We start from the raw sequence: 20,828 nt of genomic DNA, 5'->3' as shown, positions 1-20,828 counted from the left end.
AAGAACATATTTCCTATACCAGATACCTATGCTTGTTTCTTGCCAAGCCGTATCAACAACATGAGCTTACTGTAATGTTGACTTCTGTTATGCCAGTAAAATGACCACAGCACTTCTAAGTCTCAAATATACATACCTCTAAACAAGAGAATTTGCCTTTGCCCAGCATAGCCAGAAAGAGTCCTGAAATCTTTCCAACTGGACCATCCTAGGTCATACCTCCATCTTGAAGCAATAATTATGATTAGGTGTGAGCTGGGGGATGAAATGTACTGCTCAGTTTACCTTAGCCCAAGGCTAGAGTCCCATCTTTGGAGTTGAGACATGGAGTCAACGTCTTCAGAATGACACAGATCCTAAAATGGAAATGATGGGTTTTGAGGAGGACAGAACTGATGTCTGAGGAGGCAGACAAACACAACCATCCACAACATCATTCATTCTTTCAATGAGCCATGCAGACACCAGTCTTGCTAAGAACTGAGGGGAAAACTAAAAAAAATTAAACATAGTTCCTTCTCTGGGTATCTATATATTTATTATGTAGAGGGAGGAGCCAAATCAAAAAGCTATACTAAAACTTGCAATGATGTGAATCAAAAGTGATACAACTATTAGAGTGGGAAAGATCATTACGTTTCTGGAGCAATAACAGAAAATTCTTGAGGGAGTTGAAAGATGACTTAGAACATAAAGGACTAGTTAGGAATTTTTTGGGTCATGTGTGATATATTGCTGGGAAAAATCAGGACATAGGAAAAAGTCAGCTTTGTTAGGGAATGGGATGGACAGAGAAATTAGAAGAACAAGTAATAGTCAGGGCTTTAGTAGAAACGTAGCACCCTAAAAAACAAAAATTACCCTATTTCATTGTTTTATTTGGGATTAGTGTTTTTAATAAAGACGGTCAAAAAAATAAGTATGTGAATGAAAGTATGATTTCTTGTTGGCCTAAAGTGGTAACTTCTATATTCTTTAGCTGAGTTAGTTCTTTTGCTCAGAGGCCAGTACAAATTGGTTTTTTGTTTGTTTGTTTGTTTGTTTAAATGGTTCCTTTCTTAAGAATTTCTTTTTTAAAAATGTTCATTTATGTATTTTGAGAGAGAGATGGAGAGAGTGCGCATGTGCATGCATGTGTGGGGGAGAAGCAGAGAGAAACGGAGAGAAGATCCCAAACAGGCTCCACACTGTTGCTATCAGTGTGGAACCCAATGCAGGGCTTGATCTCAAGAACCATGAGATTATGAATCAAGAGTCAGATGCTTAACAAAACTGAGCCATCTAGGAGCTCCCTGCCTTCTTAAGAGTTTCTATTTAAGAATGAAGTTTCCATTTTAGTTATTTGCTTGTGTCTCATGTGTTATAAAAGAGCACTTAAAGTTGCTGAAATTTTGGCTAGATTTTCAACTCAAGCTGTGTATCTAAACATTAAAGTGAAGTTTTCCCTTATAGACTGGAGATTGATAAAGTGATAAAGTGTTTCCCAAGGGGCCAAGGGTGTTATGAGCATTCATTAGAGCCCAGCTCTATAGAAGGTGCCTAGGAAGGTATATGGAAGGTCGCCAAGGTCATGAGCCTCAATTTTTCATGATGGGTATGATTAAAAGGGAACAAGGCCCTGTCTAAACCATAGGGGGTGTCTGATTACAGATGGACCTTCCTAATTATGTGTGTATGACTATGGTTAACATTTATGTCATTTCTTAAACACATGATACCTCTCAGCAGGGAATGTGGCCAGAAAATATAGATTGAGGCCTTGTGAGAATGAGAAGCTGCTTTGAAATCTACAAAAAGGAAACACTATGCTTCTTTCCTCTAGTCTACAGTATATGGTCTAAAATAGAAGCAATTAAAGAGAAATACAAATACATCTTTTACTGTCACCTCCCTCCCCCCTCCAAAATTAAGTAGATTGAGGACATCTCTGAACAACAAGGACAAAATAATCAAAGCTTACAGAGAGGTTGTATATTTGCTGATTGAGGTGTTCATGGTTTTAATGAAGAAGACCAAGTTGTTCATCAACAAACCTTTCAAAGTTTGGTGTCTGTCTTTTATGGCTCATGTTGTTTCATCCCCTGACATTTTCTGTCTTCTCCTTCTGTCCCCTACTCTCTTTTTGTCTACCAAATCCTTTCCATCCTTCAATTCCATTTCACAAGCAGCCTCTCCGTGAAGCTTTCCTGGATTTCTCCTTCTCCCAGTTTGGCTTCTCTCATCACTCTGCTCTCAAGGCACTCTCTCATTCTACCTTCATGTATTTCTACTACATGTATCTGCCTCTTTCAGGAGAGGATAAGCTGCTTGAGGGCAGGACTGTGTCTTCTTTTACTTTGTGCCCCTAATTCATTACTATATAATCTTTACACATCTCTTGGGAACATATATGCACCTTAAATATAATTGTTCCAAGGTAATATACCAGGAAATCAGTTTCTGCTCTCATAGCCTTGCAACGCATGGTTTCTTCTCTCTGGGATAAAATAGATTAATTACATTGAAAGTTGCCACCATTAATAGATTTATACCTAGTAAGGGAGGTAAAAAGCCTTAAATTCAACAAATATTTAACAAAATATTTAGTGTTTACTATGTATCCTGCATCAGACTAGTAATGGACTAAACAGCTATGGTCACTGTCCTATGGGAGATTCTTGCTTAGTAAGGGAAATGGTCAATCAATATACAAAACAACAGGCACTTTTATAGTTAGATACTACATTAAACGTTATATAGAAAGTGAATGGTGATTCAGGATGAAATAGAAGCTTTAGGAAAAAATGAGGGTTAGAAAATCATTTCTGCTAGTGAGCCTTGATTTGAACTAAATGGAATGATGACATACGCATTCACGGAACTTCTTGAAAAAGCCTCTCATGGGCAAAGGAAACATGACATTTGCCCTAAGCAGGAATGAGAGATGAACTAATGCTAGAACCTCATCTACCTAATGTGGGTTCTTCTGAGATAACAAGGGTGAGAGAGTATATGAAAATACTTTGAGGATATTAAGTTTCAGATGCCTACCACAGCATGGAATTTGAAGATACAGTATCTCAAGCAGAGCACAAATTCACAATACTCTTTTGTTGTTGCTGAGAGACAGAGTGTGCATCTGCATGATTAAGAAGTCAGACAGAAGGGGTGGGGGGAGAGAGAGAGACTGAGAGAGAAAAAGAGAGAGAGAATCTCAAGCAAGATCCATCTCCAGCGCTGACCCTGTCATGGGGCTTGGTCTCACAACCATGAGATCATGACCTGAGCCAAAATCAAGAATTGGATGCTCAACTGACTAAACCACCCAGGCACCTCCATAACACTCTTCTATTTTAAGTTTTCCTGGTAAGTTTTGTAGAGGACATTACAGAGGCCTGAAGAGTAAGCTTTACTATTTATAAATGGGGAGTTTCATCCGATGAACTTAACTTTCTCCTGTAATCTGGGAAGGCTGTGGTATGTAGCACAATTTGTACTTGAATATGTCCCCACAGATCTGGGTGATTCTGACATTACAGACCCAGAGGTTCTGCCAGAATTAAGATTTCTTCCCCTTGTGATAATGTAAACATTAAAATTATGGCCACCTGTATTAGTGTCATAACAAATTACCACAAACTTGGTGGCTTAAAACAAAAGTTTATCCCCTCACAGCTTTGGAGCTGGACATCTGAAATCAAGGTGCCAGTATGGTCATACTCCCTCTGAGGGCTCTAAAGAAGAATCCTTCCTTGCCTCTTCCAGCTGCTTATTGACTCCAGGCACTTCTTCGCTTATGGCTGCACATTTTCAATTTCTGCCTCTGTCTTCTCATGGCCTTCTCCTCTTCTCCTGTCTCTCCACTGTGTGTCTTTTTTAAGGACACCTGTCATTGGATTTAGAGCCCACATGGATAATCCAGGATAATCTCATTTTGAGATCCTCAGCCACATCTACAAAGATTCTTTTACTAAATAAGATCACATTCATAGACTTGGATATATATCTTTGGGGGCTGGCCAACATTCAATTCCCATCTCACTCAGAAAGTATGGGAAAGACAAGGCATTTCTACTCTCATTGTACATGGCAGTTTTAGCCATAAATAAATGAATATAGAATATTAACAGTAATACTAGCATGTCATCTGTGATGAAAAAACATCATCCACGGGAAAATATTTAAGCCAAGTCAGTGACACAAGTTTGAGATCTCTAGTGAATTCTGCCTTTCCCCCTCAGCCAGTCTTGGAACTTTAAGGTCTAAGTCCTTTCTGAATATTCTATTTTAAAGCCCTTCAGGACTGAGGTTAATTCTGTGGCCAGAATCCAGAGAAGCTGCTGATTTGCTATCAGGTACCTTTAAGAAAATGAAGAGTGAACCAGAAAGCCCCAAAGAAATGCCTTTGGCTGCTTGGTAACCAGGACTACTACAAAGTAGTTCTGTTGTTTGAGATTAAGGTGGCAGTCTGAATGAGCTAAGAGATGGAGTAAGGCATGACTGAAAAAGCCAGGTCTTTGTTGAGTCACAGGATCTCAAGATTGGTCATTTTATTTGACCATCAGATGCAGTGATGAGTCTTCTGTACAACAATCTGCCAAGAAGCTTTCTGATCCATAGTTAGATATCTGGTGGCTCTTCCTTCATCCAGCATTAATAATAGCTTCCTCTATTATAAAATGGATTTTACCCTCTGTTTATTAATAGACAAACTGGCCTTCATTTTCCTGTATAAAGGGCCAAAATGATCCTAGTGACTTAGTTCCTCTCTTCAAAAATATTAAAACTTGGGGCACCTGAGTGTCTCAGTGGATTAAGCATGTGACTCTTGATCTCGGTTCAGGTCATGATCTCACAGTTTGTGACATCCATTGAGCCCCACATCTGACTCTGCACTGGCAGTGTGGAACATGCTTGGGATTCTCTCTCTGGCCTTCTCCATCATTTGCACACTTTCTCTCTCTCTCTCTAAATAAGCTTTAAAAAACTTTTTAAAAATATTGAAATTTACCTTTTGCCACACATATCTGAGAGTCATGAGTCACTGTTGTAAGAAGGGTCTAATATTGTCTAATCTTAGAGTTCACCTTGGCCATGGTTAGAATGTGCAGTTCAGGGGCAGCTGGGTAGCAAAACAGGAACAAAGAAGCTGAGATTTAAACACAAAACTGAGGAAATTAGTGGTATCTCTTACTCTGGGGATTTCAGCAGGATACTATTTCAGCCCCTGTGGGATAGGGTGGGGAATAAACTTTGAAAGGAAGTGGTAAGGAAATAAGAACATAAGGCAAAGATTGAATCCTTCCAGGGATTCTATTAGAAATAAGTTAAGGATGAAGAGAAGCAGGAACAGCCCTTGGAAACAGGGGCCAGCAGGAATAATAGAGGAAGTAGAGCCTAAAGAACTTTATAGTCAGGCTGAACCAAGATCTGAAGAGTTGGCTGGTCCTGGGAGGGTCATTGACCTGAAAGCTACAACTAAATTAACGGGTGAAAAGAATTAATGGAGTGAAAGAAAGGAGTGCCAGAACATGGAGAAATGGATGGGGTTCAGGGAGGCTCAAGATCTAGGGAGGCTGTGAAGTTAATTAGGAACCAGGGAGTCAGAGGAAAGATGTGGCATGATTCGAGCCTGGCACTCCCAGGGGAGGGGTGTGTCCCAGCTGTTTATCCCGGGATTCCTGGGCACACAGCAGCAGATACTTGCAGATACCAGCCCCTTGTGCCCATCGATGGTTACACATGGACTTCCCTGGGCTAGATCTGTCTGGGGTTGAGCAGTTTGACAAGGCCCACCATAACAATCTCTCAGTACGATTTTCCATCTCAAAAAGGGTGGGGTGGTTAAGGCCATAGTTCGAAAAGTAAAAAGGAATTAAGAAAAAGTTTCAGGAGTCTATCTTTAGGACAAATTAAATTTTAGTAATTAAATTTTAATTCAGTTTTTTCTATTATATTGCAATCTGATGAACTGCTTCGCAAATATTGACTTTAGAGAATGTTGAGTGGACCTATTTTAATTACTTCTCCAAGTCTCTTGCTAGTATTCAAATTAATTGTCCTTAAGTACTCTGGTCACAAGACATAAACAAATGCAGTGGAGAAACAAGGATCAACTGTCTAGCAGATTCCCCAACTCCGAGGAGAGCAGCGATGCAGCAGCAATGGAATGCCCACTTTTTTGTTCAGGAGGACTCTACTGCTACAACCCAGTGAAGTGACACTCAGCATTTGGGCTCTAGTGCTGCCACTTGTTAGCTGAGTAACCTGGGAAAAGTTGCTTAACCTTCTTGAGTCTCAATTTCTGATCTGATACTTGGGATAGAAAATACCCATGTCCTAGACTTCTTAGGAGGATTATACATAATGTATGAAATTTCCATCACAGTGTCAGGAACGGAGGCAGGGCAGCTATCATAACCAACACACTGTGTTGAACAGACATACCCGTTGTTGATAAAAAAACATACATTCAGAGGCACCTGGGACTAAAGAAGGGAGGAGAGTGAGCCTTGGCTAATTTCTGACTAAATTCTCTGGCTAATTTCTCAGCAGCTTTGACTTGAGGAAAGTTCTTCTGAGTAAGCTTATATTTTCCATTACCCTTGAAGCTATGGTACCTTCCTACCACAGATGTTGGTAATTCCCAAATGAAATGCCATCTTTCCCTTAATGAAGAGGTTCAACATTCTCTAAAGTAATTTTCCATTCCTGGTCCTCCTAGGTGTTCTGTTGGCCATTGCATCTTGACTTGTTGGTAGATTATATTCAGCTGAGATCAAGGATTTCCCAGAGCTCTATTTAGATATGAAGGGGAGCCATGGTTTGAACAGAAGAACCTGTAGAACTTCTGACAGTTTTCTTTCATTGTTGGCTTTGCTCGTTGAGGGCTGAGAGTATAGTGTACGATCAAGAATTCATAGCACATTTTAATACCTATAGGCCTAGAGATGTGTGCAAAGTTCTCCCCAGGAATGGAAAGACCTCACAGATTTCTCCTTATTTGGGGAGAAAATAGGTGGTAAATAGTGTGCCAAGATGGCTTACTAACCAGTGTAACTCTCGCTCTGTACAAAACCTCTGAGTTTCAACCTCATGGGGTTCTGACATCAGCTTTCACTTCCTTTATGGGTAACCAGAAGTTGTGAAGTCAGGAACAATGTTTAACAACTCAATTAACTGGAGAGATACTAGCTCAAACCCAGAATGTTATTGTTGGCTGGAATTGATTTTTTTGATTAGTAAGACTACAGATGTAACTTTATTTGACACTGCCTAAGCAAGCATTTTTTATAATTTTAGTTGAACACCCAGGAGACTCCTTTCAAACAGAAATAGAATAGCAAAGATGAGGACTGTGAGAGAAGGCAAACATACACACACAAATGTAGGGGGATTTTTTTTCATGTATATTACTTAGGCATATAATTCTCTCAAATGGATTTCTATTGACCTGACATTTATGTTTTGTTGTTTTTCACACTGCCTCTGGTATTTCTGGAAAGATTTTTTTTTTTTCTTTTTTTAGCTACCCTGAAGTTATCCTTAATGTGGAGCTCTCATTCCAGAGTCTTTTCTCAAAATATTTTGGATAAAATCTGCTTGATTTTTCCCAGAGTGATTACAGTGAATGCTCCTATTTTTTTTTCAATAAACATAACAAAATGTAATTTGTTCCGAGGATATCTCACAGGCAGGGAAGCTGTTTGTCCATCAACAACCTTTTCTCATTGTTCCGCCTCTTCTACCTGGGCAGAATATTCATCCTGGCTCCTAACTGATATCCTTGAAGAAGTATCCTTGGGGGAGGGCTTCAATCATGGCTCTGCCACTCAGAAGCTGCCTTTCATGTCTCTGGACCTCTGTACTCTTTCCATAGTGGTCTTGTGTCATGAAAACAGTTCTGGACTAGAACAGGAGACCTGAGGTTTAGATAGTGACTACTTTGTTAGATTAACGAAAAGTCCCTGTGTGGTCTGCAGTGTCTTCCTCTGTTTAAATGGTGGTGATCTCTAGATTTCATTCTGATTCTAAGATTTTGTGATGTTGTCTTCTGATCCCTGGTACAGGTGTCCCTCTGGCCCTGGTGACACAGTGGTAAATCACACATCTTTTGTGGATCTTTCATTTCTGGGGACAAGGATGGGTGTGAAACATAATGAGGAAAAAGCGAGACAACAGTGACAAGTGCTCTTGTTCTCTCATATTGAATGGATTCACCCACAGGCCCATCTGTGCAGTGCGGTAGGAGGAAGTGAATCCAGGGATGGAGTGGGAAGCAAAGAGGAATGAAGTGTAGGGTCAAAGGGACCAGGCCACTGAGCTATCTGTCTAGCCAGGACCCTTACGTTACACTTCTCTTCTCTCCTCCCAACAGGAAGGGAGGAAGTTGCTTAGCACCATTGTTTCTGTCTTAATTCTTTACCTTGTCAGTAATAATTCTCTTTCTCCTTCTCATTACCATTTCTCCTTCTCCTCTCCCCTATCTCATTACTCAGTTCAGATAGTTTCTCTCTTTCTAAATAATGGCTTTATTGAGATATTATCTGTATACCATAAAATGCACTGTTTTAAAGTGTACAATTCAGGGGTGCCTGGGCGCCTCAGTCAATTGAGCATCTAACTCTTGGTTTGGGCTCAGGTCATAATCTCACGGTAATGGGATTGAGCCCCATATCGGGCTCTGTGCTGGGTGTAGAGCCTGCTTGGAATTCTCTCTCTCTCTCTCTCTCTCTCTCTCTCTCTCTCTCTCAAAATAAATAAGATAAACATTAAAAAAGGGTGTACAATTCAGTGGGTTTTAGTATATTCACAGAAATGCATACAATTCTTTTTAGTAAGTAGAGGAAGGAACAATATAGTGATTTCAGAGGTGTCTACACTAATTTTCTCCTTTTTAAATTTGTCTCCTTACCATTTTTTCTTGTTTGTTTTCTGTTTTATTGTTTCTCCTCCCTTCCTTTGCTTAGATTTATTGGCTTTACTGTATTTCATTTTTCCTTATAATTTGTAAGGCATACCAACGTCTATTCACCAAGTTGACCATTCTTAAATTTCATCAAAAGTTTAAACTCATAGTTTTTGGATTCTCTGCAATTAAATACTACCTTTAATCCCTTCCCCAATAAAACAAAAATCTTAACATAGAACTTTTCCTTTTTATTTTCACCACCCCCACCACGCTGAAACCATATTTTAGTTTTGTGTGGTAACATTATAGATTTTGCTGTGTTTCACTTATATTTTGGTTCACTATTCTATTTTTGGAATCCCATAGATCCTTTCTCATTTTGCTGGAATTTATATTAATAATTCAGGAAAGATCTGAGAGAGGTAACCTTTCTGAGTGTTCATGTATCAGGAAATGCTTTTCTACTCTTCTGAATGCAGGTTTGGTTGCAAGCAGAATTCTAAATTCAAAATCATCTTTCAAAACCATTCAGATTCTTTTCCCCCCAGCATGTAATATGTCAGAAGTCAAATGCTGGTTTGTTTCTAATTCTTTTATAGATTATCTGTGGTTTTTTTTTTTTTCTCTATGGGAACTTTTAGGATGTTTGGTTCCATTCATTCAATAATTATTTATTAAGAAGCTACTAGGCACAAAGCGCTATTACAGATGCTAGAGGTAAAAAAAGTGAAAAAAAACCAGAATTCTTTGTCCTCAAGGACTTGATTCTAGTGGAGGCAACAAGAAGACAAACAAACAAACAAACAAAACATATGGTGGGTCAGTGATAAATGCTGTGGAGAATGATAAAGTAGAAAAAGGAGATGAGGTGTGCTGTGTGAAAGTGGAGTATTGACATACTAAATATGAAAGCGAGGAAGTGAATTACTGAGATGACCTTTGGCCAGAGACATGAAGGGGGTAAAGGACAGATCAAGCTGTGCAGATATCTGGGAAGAATACTCCTGAGGAGGAAACTTCATGTGCAAAGGCCCTGAGGTGAGAACATTCCAGGGAAGTTTGAGAAAAAGCAAGGAGTTATTATGCCTAGTTGGAATATACCAATGAAAGTGATAGTTGTAGGAGATAAGATGAAAGAGAGAATGTGGGGGATGTGGGGTTAAATTCTGTAGGGCCTAATAGACCATTTTTGAAATTTTGATTTGAGTCTGAGTGAAATAAGAAGCCATTAGAAAATTGTGATAAGAAGAATGGCATTGAAAGAGCATGCTGGTTGCTGAGTTGAGAATAGACAACAAGGGAGGCAAGAGTCAAAGAAAGGAGAATTTATGGGTTTGTCTAATATTCCTAGGGAAAGATGATGCAACTTGAATCACAGTTATAGCAATGTAAGTGGTGAAGAGTAGACATATTTTAGATTCTACTTTTCATAATTTTAACTTAGAAATAATGTTTTAGGAGTTTATTTTTAAGTAATCTCTACACACAACATGGGGCTTGAACTCACAACCTCCAAGATCAAGAGTCACATGCTCCACCAACTGAGCCAGCCAGGTGCCCTTAACTTAGAAATAATTAAAAAAAAAATTTTTTTTTAATGTTTATTTATTCTTGAGAGAGAGAGAGACAGAGAGAGAGTATGAGTGGATGAGGGTCAGGGAGAGAGAGGGAGAGACGGAATCTGAAGCAGGCTCCAGGCTCTGAGCTGTCAGCACAGAGCCTGACGCAGGGCTCGAACTCACAAACTGTGAGATTATGACCTGAGCTGAAGTCGGATGCTTAACCGACTGAGCCACCCAGGTGCCCCAGAAATAATTTTGTTTATACCTGTTAAAAGCATAAGAATGGTACAAAGGACTCCAATATACCCTTCACACAGATTCCCCAATTGTAATAATTATCACATTTGGTTTTCAATTTATATATATGTATCTATGCATGCATGTATGTGTATGTATATATACATATATAGATACATATATATTATTATGATTTTTTGATCTATTTAAGAGTAAGTTGAAGACATGATGCCTTTATGATATATAGTGTATATTTTCTAAGAACATGACATACTCTTATATAATGACATAGAATGATCAAAGTCAAGAAAAAAACATTGATGCAATGCTATTATTTAATCTAGAGACTGTTCATGTTTTGCCAATTGTCTCAGTAATGTCCTTTATAGAAAAACATCTGGTACAGTAGATTATTTTTAAGGAGGAAGGATTAGGGTTGGTTAAGGAGTGTAGGTGAATTTGGGGAGAAAAAGAAGAATCAAGCATGACTGTCAGGTTTTTTACTCAAGCAACTGGAGAATGTAGTTGCTATTACCTGAGCCTGGGAGGGTATCAGGAAGAATGGTGTATGTGTGTTTGGGAGATGGGGAGGAAGAGCACAGTAGTTCAGCTTTAGATATACTAAATTTGAAATGTTTGTTAGACATCCAAGTGGATATGTGAGTTTGTCTTCTGTGAGCTGAAATTCCATCCTGATGTGCCTAATGTGAGTCTTTTCTATTAATTCAGCTAAGCACTGGTTAGATCCTTCAACATAAAGACATCATCTTTTTTTACGTGTAAGGAATGTTCTTCGACTCTTTATCTGAATGTTTCATTCCATTCTGCTATTTCCAGATGATGTTGGAACTTCTAAATTTGCCCTAGGTGTTTCTTAGATTCTTCTTCTTTTTTTTTTTTTTTTAAGAGAGAGAGAGAGAGAGAGAATGAGGCAGGGAGAGGAGCAGGAGAGAGAGAGAGAAAGAGAGAGAAGCTGAAGGAGGCTCCACACACAGCACGGAGCCCAACATGGGGCTCAATCCCACAACCCTGGGATCACAACTCCAGCCAAAATCAAGAGTTGGATGCTGAACCGACTGAGCCACCCAGGCACCCCTCTTAGAATTTCTTTTACATCTCCTATCTCTTAGGCTTTTTGCTGTTGTTCCAGCTGTGGGAATCCTTCTGAACATTCTTACAAGCTCACTAATTGTGTTGGTTCAGTACATCTTTTATTCAATAACAACTATAATTGAATTTCACATCATTGTCTTCTCTTTGACAGTATCAATTACATTTAAAGTTACTTTTTCCTCTTTTCTCTTTCAGAAAACTAACTAGACTCTCAGTTCTTTGCCTGAGGGGTTTAATGACTTTTTAATATGGCATTTGTTCTCTTAAAATATTCAGTGACTATTCCTGTCCTTTTATCATTGATTTGATATGAAGATGTCACTATTTGCTAACGGACATACTTGAAGCACACAAAGTCTTCTCCAACCCCAGAGTCTTCAATTCTGTTTAGTCTGGGTGCAAAAAATTCCCCAAAACTCCCCTAGGTGGTACCAACTTGCACCAATCTTTATGATATTTAAACTTGATCAGCATAATAGCCTCCTAACGGTATCACTCTTTTTGTCTTGCCCCACTTCAATCTTTTCTCCATTCTGTTGCCAAAACCCAGCTTTTGGAATTGAAATATTAAATGCATTTTACATTTTAAAATTTACATCTCTCATAATTTTCAGGATAAAATAGGAAATCCTCAGAGTGGCAACATGACGGCAACATGATGACAAGTGTCATCTACAGACATTTGCCTGTATTCTGCTTATTTGCCTAATGTTCCAGGCACATCAAACTACAGGTGATTCTCTGAACATGGATCCATGCTTTTTATCAGCCTCTTGTCTACACCTGGAGTGCTCTACCTCTTCTCTGCTTCTGGAACTTCAAAACAACCTTCAAGATGCAGCATCTGTTGTACATCTGTGCCCAAGAACTACTCTATTGCCACTACATTCTGTCTCCACTGTGTTAATCACTCCCCTTTCTGAATTATTGGTGCATTTTTAAATATACCTGTAGGTGTTATAAATAATTTATGTACATCTTCTCCCCTATCAGATAGAAAGAGATTTAAATGCAGAGGTGTGTTTTATTCACCTCAGAATCTTCACTATGTACTATATATACATAAGAAACATCGATGCGATGCTATTACTTAATCTATAGACTGTGGCAGGGAGTCCCTTAAATGAAATGGAAAATCCCAAGTTGATTATAGCTGCTTTTCTGTTTAGAAAGAAGGGGATCTGGGACCTGATGTCTATGTACTCATGAGGATGTGGACTAATTAATGCCATTTTGTAGGACCCTAACAATTTTTTAGGACTCTCACTTTGAGATTGGTCTCTGATGTTGGCTCTACCATGGATTCCTTATAAAATAGCCACAGAGGCCACTTCCATGTCTCGCTTTTGATATTAAAGTAGTCCTCGAGTCTTGGGCAATGACCAATGAGGCCCAAGCAAGTATGTGGGAAGGGAAATGCCAAGACACAAGGAAACAGCCCCCAGCCAAACCACAGGGTAAACCCAGGAGTTCTGCTATGCGTGGGTTGAGGTGAAAACAGAACAATGAAGAAATCTTTCAGGCAGAGCAGGGGAATCCTGGGGCTCTAGTGGCAGAGAAGCTAGGTACAGAATGATAAAAGGCCAGTGGCAGGGATCTAGCATGGCATGCTAAGAAGTTTATACACCTCCAAGAGACAACGGGAGGCCAGGGGAAGTTTTTAAATAAGAGATATAAAACCGTTTATCATACAACCTAGACTTCAGTGTCCAGTGTCCAGCTGTATGTTTGGGGTCTGTGGAGAGAAGAAATGGCCTAGAGGTTTAAAAGAGAACATTCTAAGAATGGCATGAAGGTCTGTAAGTCCAAGGCACAGGATGAGGAAACAGGGGTAGGGAGAAGGTCATAACAGGAGGTTCACCTTGAAACATAAGTTAGGGTCAGATTGCAAAAGGTTTTATGGCATGGTAGATGTCATACTTCATTCTTTTCACTAAAAGGAACGAAGAAGGATTTTAAAGAGGGGAATGAAAGAGGGCACAGGGAGACTGGTTTGAGGCCAGGCTTCTTGCTGAGCATCAGGGTTCAATCACAGATAAAGAAGAGACCCGTGTTCATGGAGAAACAGGGAGACAATCTTACTCCCTTAGGAGAGTTTGCTCTGGGTCTATAGTTTATTTCTGGGATCTTGACATTAATTACTGGATTAGATCCAAATGGGGCCCTATCAAGAATATGTTTAATAAAGTCAAAGCAGTCTTTTACCATTATTTCACTCATTCAGTTAACAACTCGTGCCTACTATTAAAAAAATGTTACTTCTGAAAGAAATCCAGTGTCTAAAACAAGTACACAAATGACTAAAATAAAGAATTAAACTAGGAATTAATAAAGCAGTGAAGAAAGGAATGAGGCACCTAAGTAAAGCATTTTGAGAAAGCAGCTGAAATGTCTAAGGGGCAGGAAGGAGTCCTGAAGGAAATGGAACCTGAGTTTAGATCTCAAGGATACACAAAGGGGATTACATAGGATAGAATATTTCGAGAAGAGGAAAAACGATGAAGATATATGGATGAGATATCTAAATAGCATCAGCAAATAAATGTTAGAGATGTTGTTTAAAGCAATTTCCTGACTCCTTGTACTAGTAATGGATTATCTCCATGGAAGTGCAACTATATCCCTTACCATCTTTCAGGTCCTTTTTTAAAAAAAAAAGAAAAATTATTTTAGAGAGAGAGAGCAAGCACATGGGCAGAATAGGGCAGAAAGAGAGGGAAATAGAGAATCTGAAGCAGGCTCTGCACTGTGTGCAAAAAGCCCGATGTGGGGCTTGAACCCACATATCATGAGATCATGACTTGAGGCCAAATGACTGAGCCACCCAAATGCTCCACCTTCTTTCAGGTCTTAAAGAGATCGGCAGCACTTTTTTTTTTTTTTTTTTAATGTTTATTTATTATTGAGAGACAGAGAAAGACAGAGCATGAGCATGGGAGGGGCAGAAAGAGGGGAGACAGAATCCGAAGCAGGCTACAGGCTCTGAGCTGTCAGCACAGAGCCCGACGCGTGGCTCGAACTCACAAACCATGAGATCATGACCTGAGCCAAAGTCAACACCCAACAGACTGAGCCAGCCAGGCACCCCTGGCTGCACTCTTTAACAACAGTTCATATTATATTAGACAATCAACTAGGTAAATAAAGACATTTGTATAATTTCCAGGTGTAAAGACTTTGACCCCAGGAAAATAGGTATACCCTCTGACCCATCAAATCCACACCTAGGTAAATTTCCAACAGAATACATACTTATTTTTACAAAAGATATTTATAAGAATGTTCAGAGTAACGTTATCTATAATAGCCTTATAACTGGAAATAATACTATTATCCATCAAAAATATAGCTGTGACATATTCATACAATAATCTAACATACCACAAAAAAAATGAACTAAAACTATACACGTGAATGAATCTCAAAGCATAATGTTGAGTGAATGAAGCTAGATACACACAAACAAAGGACATTAAACCCATATAAAATTCAAAGTTGATAGACCTACTCTGTGGTGTTAGTTATGAAGACAGAGGTTACCTTTGGTGAGGCTATGTTTACTCTTAAAATTCATTGAGCTATATACATACAGCTGAGCACTCTACTATATATGCATGTTAGTTTTCAATAACGATATTTACATTCATTTTAAAAATTCATTAGTTTCTGTGGATAAAAGGAAAACATGATTCTTCTGTAGTTAGTCTTGTTTGGAGGCAGCGTAACTGAGAATTACGGTCTATGTCATAAATGCCATAATAGAAGCAAGCGTGGTGCATTTTCCATGGGGCCAAAGAGGAATGGCACACTATCTGAATTGCAAATGGAGATTATCAAAGGCTTCCTGAAGGACACCCTGCTTCTGTGGATTCTTTTTTTTAAATATTTTTTTAATGTTTTATTTTATTTTTTGAGAGACAGAGAGAGATAGAGCATGAGCAGGGGAGGGGAAGAGAGAGAGGGAGACACAGAATCCAAAGCAGGCTCCAGGCTCTGAGCACAGAGCCTGATGTGGGTCTTGAACCCACAAACGCGAGATCATGACCTAAGCCAAAGTCAGAGGCTCAACCGCTCAACCAAATGGGCCACCCAGGGGTCCCCCTGCTTCAGCGGATTCTTAAAGGAGAAATAGGAATTGATCAGCTTTGCCAGGGTTGTTAACTGAAGACAACAAAATCCACTTTAGCTGGTGCAAGCAGGTGTCTAGGGGCTCTTGGGTGGCTCAGTTGGTCAAGTGTCCAACTTCAGCTCAGGTCATGATCTCACAGTTTGTGGGTTCAAGTCCCACATTGGGCACTGTGCTGACAGATCAGAGCCTGGAGCCTGCTTCAGATTCTGTGATTCCCTCTCTCTCTGCCCCTCCCCTGCTAGTGCTCTGTCTCTCTCAAAAATAAATGAACACTAAAAAAAAAAAAAAAAAAAAAGCAGGTGTCTACTCTGTTAATACTTTACACAGTATCTTGTAATGTCTGGGAACTAGGGAACAGAGATCATAGCAGTTTATACATAAGAAAGAAGGAGTATTTGAGACAAATGACTCAAATAAGACTGATTATACTTTCTTCTCTCAGAAATCAGTCCAGATTCTAGTTCAATAGCTGAAGATAATGATGGACAGAACTTACAGTGACACATTTACCATTAATTCAGATACAAACACAATTATAATTAAATGTTTACTTGAAGGAACTACTTTTCAAAGGGAAGAATAAAAGGGAAATACAAAGATTACACAGCACATAGAACAAATATAACATGAAAGAATCTTTTAAGTGGGTCACATGGAAATTCTATTCCATGCCCACAAAAGCAGGTTTCCTGGGGTCAGGTTATTATTATTATTTTTTAAATTAGTTTTATTAAGGTATAAGTTATATGCCAGGATATTCACCAACTTTAAGTGTGCAATTTGTTCAGCTTTGACAAATAACTAGAATTGTAACCAACATGATATAAAACATTCCATCTCTGCATAAACTCTCCCAGACCCCTTTGAAGCCAATCCTACCCCTGTTACCTGTGTCCTAGACTACACTCACCTTTTGCCTCATTAATTTTGATTTTCTAGAAAAAAAAATGTACAATATGTAGTCTTTTGTGGCTGCCATCTTTTATTTAGTTCAGGGTTTCTTTAATTTTTAAAATTATCTCCCCCTTAAAGAACATTTTTAGCCATTTGTTACCTAATTGTTTCTCCCCTCTTTATGAAGTTTTCATGCCATAGATATACTCTTGTCCATTTGTGTACCTATGTATATTTGTGTTTCATACATGGAAAGATTTTTTTCACACCTTAAGAATGGACTTCTGAGAATATATGATTTACATGTACACCAGCATAATGGTTTTGTAATTCATCAGTGGTTCATTTTAACTGCTGGGTAATTTTGATTATATGAAGAGACATTCGTGAAGTGAGTAAGAATAACTGCAAACGTGTTACAAAGATCAGGTACTAAGAGTATAATTCAATTACTGCTCTTCCTCAGATATGATCCTCAGTCTCCCCGGTGTCAGTAAACAGATCTCTAATCACACAATTGTTCAAGTTAGAAATCTGGGAGTGACTGAGATACTTCCCCCCCCCCCCTTCATTTCCCTGTATACAATCCATTAAATTCTGTCAATTTCACCTCTAGATCATTTTTTTTTTATTTTTTTTCAACGTTTATTTATTTTTGGGACAGAGAGAGACAGAGCATGAACGGGGGAGGGGCAGAGAGAGAGGGAGACACAGAATCGGAAACAGGCTCCAGGCTCTGAGCCATCAGCCCACAGCCCGACGCGGGGCTCGAACTCCCGGACCGCGAGATCGTGACCTGGCTGAAGTCGGACGCTCAACCGACTGCGCCACCCAGGCGCCCCTCCTCTAGATCATTTTTAAAATCTGGTCTCAAGGGATCAGATTTTGCCATGACCCAGAACATTGCAGACATGGAAGGATTTTTTTAAAAATGCTTACTTATTCCGAGAGAGAGAGAGAGAGAGAGAGAGAGAGAGAGAGAGAGAGAGAGAATGCATGCACGCACAAGCAGAGGGGGGTGGTGGCAGAGAAAGAGGGAGAGAATCCCAAGTGGGCTCTACACTGTTAGCACAGAGCCTGATGGAGGGTTGGATCCCATTACCCTGGGATCATGACCTGAGTCACCCAGGAGCCCCAGGATTTTTTTACTCTGAAAGAAATGGGAAACCACTGAAGGAATTTAAGTAAGAAAAGAAATGACTTAGTGTAACTAAAGGATTACTAACTCTTTCATTTAATAAATAATAAATTAGGATGTGGATAATGGGTTAGAAGGGACTAAGACTATTTAGGGAAAGGATCTTTTCAGAGGAAAAGTGATAGTGGTTCTTCCACGAATTTGAAGGTGTGGGAATGGGAGAATTGGGAGATATGCTGTGTTTTCAGTGGGACCCATGAGAATTTAGCCAAGGCCTCACTGCTAAATTACAACAAAACTATGGTGAGAAAATCACATATACACTCCTATTGTTTATTGCTGCTTCGATGTAGTTGATTTTCCTTGACCAAACTATTTAGCATCCTAATGAATTATGAATACTCTTGCATCATTTGCTGATGAGTTGGAAGGAATTAGAGAATTAGAATCATACTTAAAAGAGAAATATTTTGTACACTTAATGCATCTACTCAACTTTCCTTCCATGCTATAATTTTTCCCCACTGGCTGTCACAGTAATAGTATCCATGTGTCAGCTTCAGATGGTCTGCAATCCAGTTTTATGCAAACTGTTTTGACTATGTACATACATACATGTCTCTGGGGGCCTCTCGATGAAGTCTTTAACCTATTAAAGCTTAACAATCAATGACTTAACTATGTTTTCAGTCTCAAGTATACAGATATGCATATGACATAGTCTTTATTCTTAAGGTACATAAAGTTTATATCATATACACAGATAAGTGACAAAGTCATATTGCCAATGCTAGGAAGGAGGTATGAACAAAGCTCTGGAAGCTTTGTCAGTTATATTGGTGTTTTGTCTCTTCTAGGCGACTTCTGAAATATGGCTGACCACAACAGTTCTTCCTGCAGTCCTATATTGACACCCCATTTAACCAGGCTCTACTTCATAGTGCTCATTGGAGGACTGATGGGCATCATCTCTATTTTGTTCCTGCTGGTGAAAATGAACACGCGGTCGGTGACTACCACAGCAGTCATTAACCTGGTGGTGGTCCACAGTGTTTTCTTGGTGACAGTGCCTTTTCGCTTGACATATCTCATCAAGCACATCTGGACATTCGGGTTGCCCTTCTGCAAATTTGTGAGCGCCATGCTACACATCCACATGTACCTCACATTCCTGTTCTATGTGGTGATCCTGGTCATCAGGTACCTCATCTTCTTCAAGCGCAAGGACAAAGTGGAATTCTACAGAAAACTGCATGCTGTGGCGGCCAGTACTGGCATGTGGCTGCTGGTGATTGTCATTGTGGTACCCCTGGTTGTTTCTCAGTATGGAAATTCTGAGATGTATGATGAGAAACACTGTTTTAAATTCCACAAAGAACTTGCTCGTGGCCATGTGCAAGTTATCAACTATATGATAGTCACTATTGTTATAGCCATTGCAGTGATTCTCTTGGTCTTCCAGATCTTCATCATTATGTCAATGGTGCGGAAGCTACGCCACTCCTTGTTGTCCCACCAGGAGTTCTGGGCCCAGCTGAAAAACCTTTTTTTTATAGGAGTCATCCTTGTTTGCTTCCTTCCCTACCAGTTCTTTAGGATCTATTACTTACATGTGGTGGCACAGTCAAGTGACTGTAACAACACTGTTGCATTTTATAATGAAATCTTCTTGAGCGTAACAGCAATTAGCTGCTTTGATTTGCTGCTCTTTGTTCTTGGGGGAAGCCATTGTAGACAAAAGGTAATTGACCTATGGAATTGCTTTTTGTGCCGCTAGCCACAAACCACAGTATTCAGAATCCCTTTATGTTGGGAGTAAAAATGGGCACAGAGAGGCAGGAAGCGTTATTTCCTTACTTGATTAAAACCATGCCTTGATGCAGCCAAACAAAAAGACTATAAAATGTCAGAGCATTCATTCCAGTTCTTATTTAATCCCTGCCATCTCTAAATGATGTCTATAGAAAGACTAGTGATGTTCAGTCCTCTTGGAGCTGCACTACAGCATTATTTTCCAGTATAAAATGTCTACTTGGCCCATGTAGGTACCATGGGTTTAATGGTTTCTGAGTTTCACCAGCTTATTTTGGTTTCATCAGTTTGAAACATGGTCTTTTTCAAGCTTTGGACAGATTTAGCCCTCTAGTTCTTTTCATTCCACTTAACCTTAGGTAAATTAATCCTGGCAATGAATCAGCCCCAAAGGCACAAACTCTACTTGGTTAACCAGATAAGATGTCCATTCAATTCCCACCCTGACAAATAACAGATAAGGGTGGAGAGCAGTAAGACATTTTTCTAGATTATCATAACTTTGGTAGGAAGTCACTTATCTAGCAATAAAGAGAAACAGAACTCCTTGCAGCCTTCTGCGGTAACAAGGCTATCTATATTTGTCCTTTAAAAAGTCAAGTTTAAGAACATGGGATCGACATCCTCAATAAATCCAAAAATCATTAAAAAGTTTACTAAACATATATAAATGAGGGTGAAACTATAAGTTAAATAATATTCCTCACCAATATGCTGGTAAGCATTAAAATGAGTTCCTAAGGAAATGATTAATTTTTTTCCCTTTATGCTTTTTGAAAATAACTCTAAATGTCTTGAGCCACAGTTAATTTAGATTTTCCTTGGAAACAGAATGTTATACATTTTAGAGTTCCCTTCTACCCTTAAAGTTACAAGTCTTTAAACAAAAACAATATTCTTAAAAAAGACCTTTTGAGAAATCTAAATAAAAATTAATTTAAGGGGCACCTGGGTGGCTCAGAAGGTTAAGTTGGCCCTTGTCTGACTCTTGACTTTGGCTCGGGTCCTGATCCCATGGTTCCTGAGTTCAAGCCAGATTCCACGTTCAGACTC

General features: G+C 39.2%; 1 protein-coding gene across 1 annotated transcript in view; it reads left to right on the top strand.

Moving 5' to 3' along the window:
- LOC121028479 (probable G-protein coupled receptor 141) overlaps positions 1-19,866 on the top strand; it is a 43,538-nt gene extending 23,672 nt beyond the window's left edge. The window contains exon 2 of the mRNA XM_040472235.1: positions 18,821-19,866. Within this exon, the coding sequence (XP_040328169.1) occupies positions 18,835-19,740 (906 nt within the window). The 5' untranslated portion in view covers positions 18,821-18,834 and the 3' untranslated portion in view covers positions 19,741-19,866. The remainder of the gene's footprint in view (positions 1-18,820) is intronic.
- The last annotated feature ends 962 nt before the right edge of the window (positions 19,867-20,828 follow it).

This window comes from Herpailurus yagouaroundi, unplaced genomic scaffold (genome assembly GCF_014898765.1).
Source record: "Herpailurus yagouaroundi ecotype Mexico unplaced genomic scaffold, PumYag 100, whole genome shotgun sequence".
Lineage (NCBI taxonomy): Eukaryota > Metazoa > Chordata > Mammalia > Carnivora > Felidae > Herpailurus > Herpailurus yagouaroundi.
This window is presented reverse-complemented; position numbering and strand designations above follow the sequence as displayed.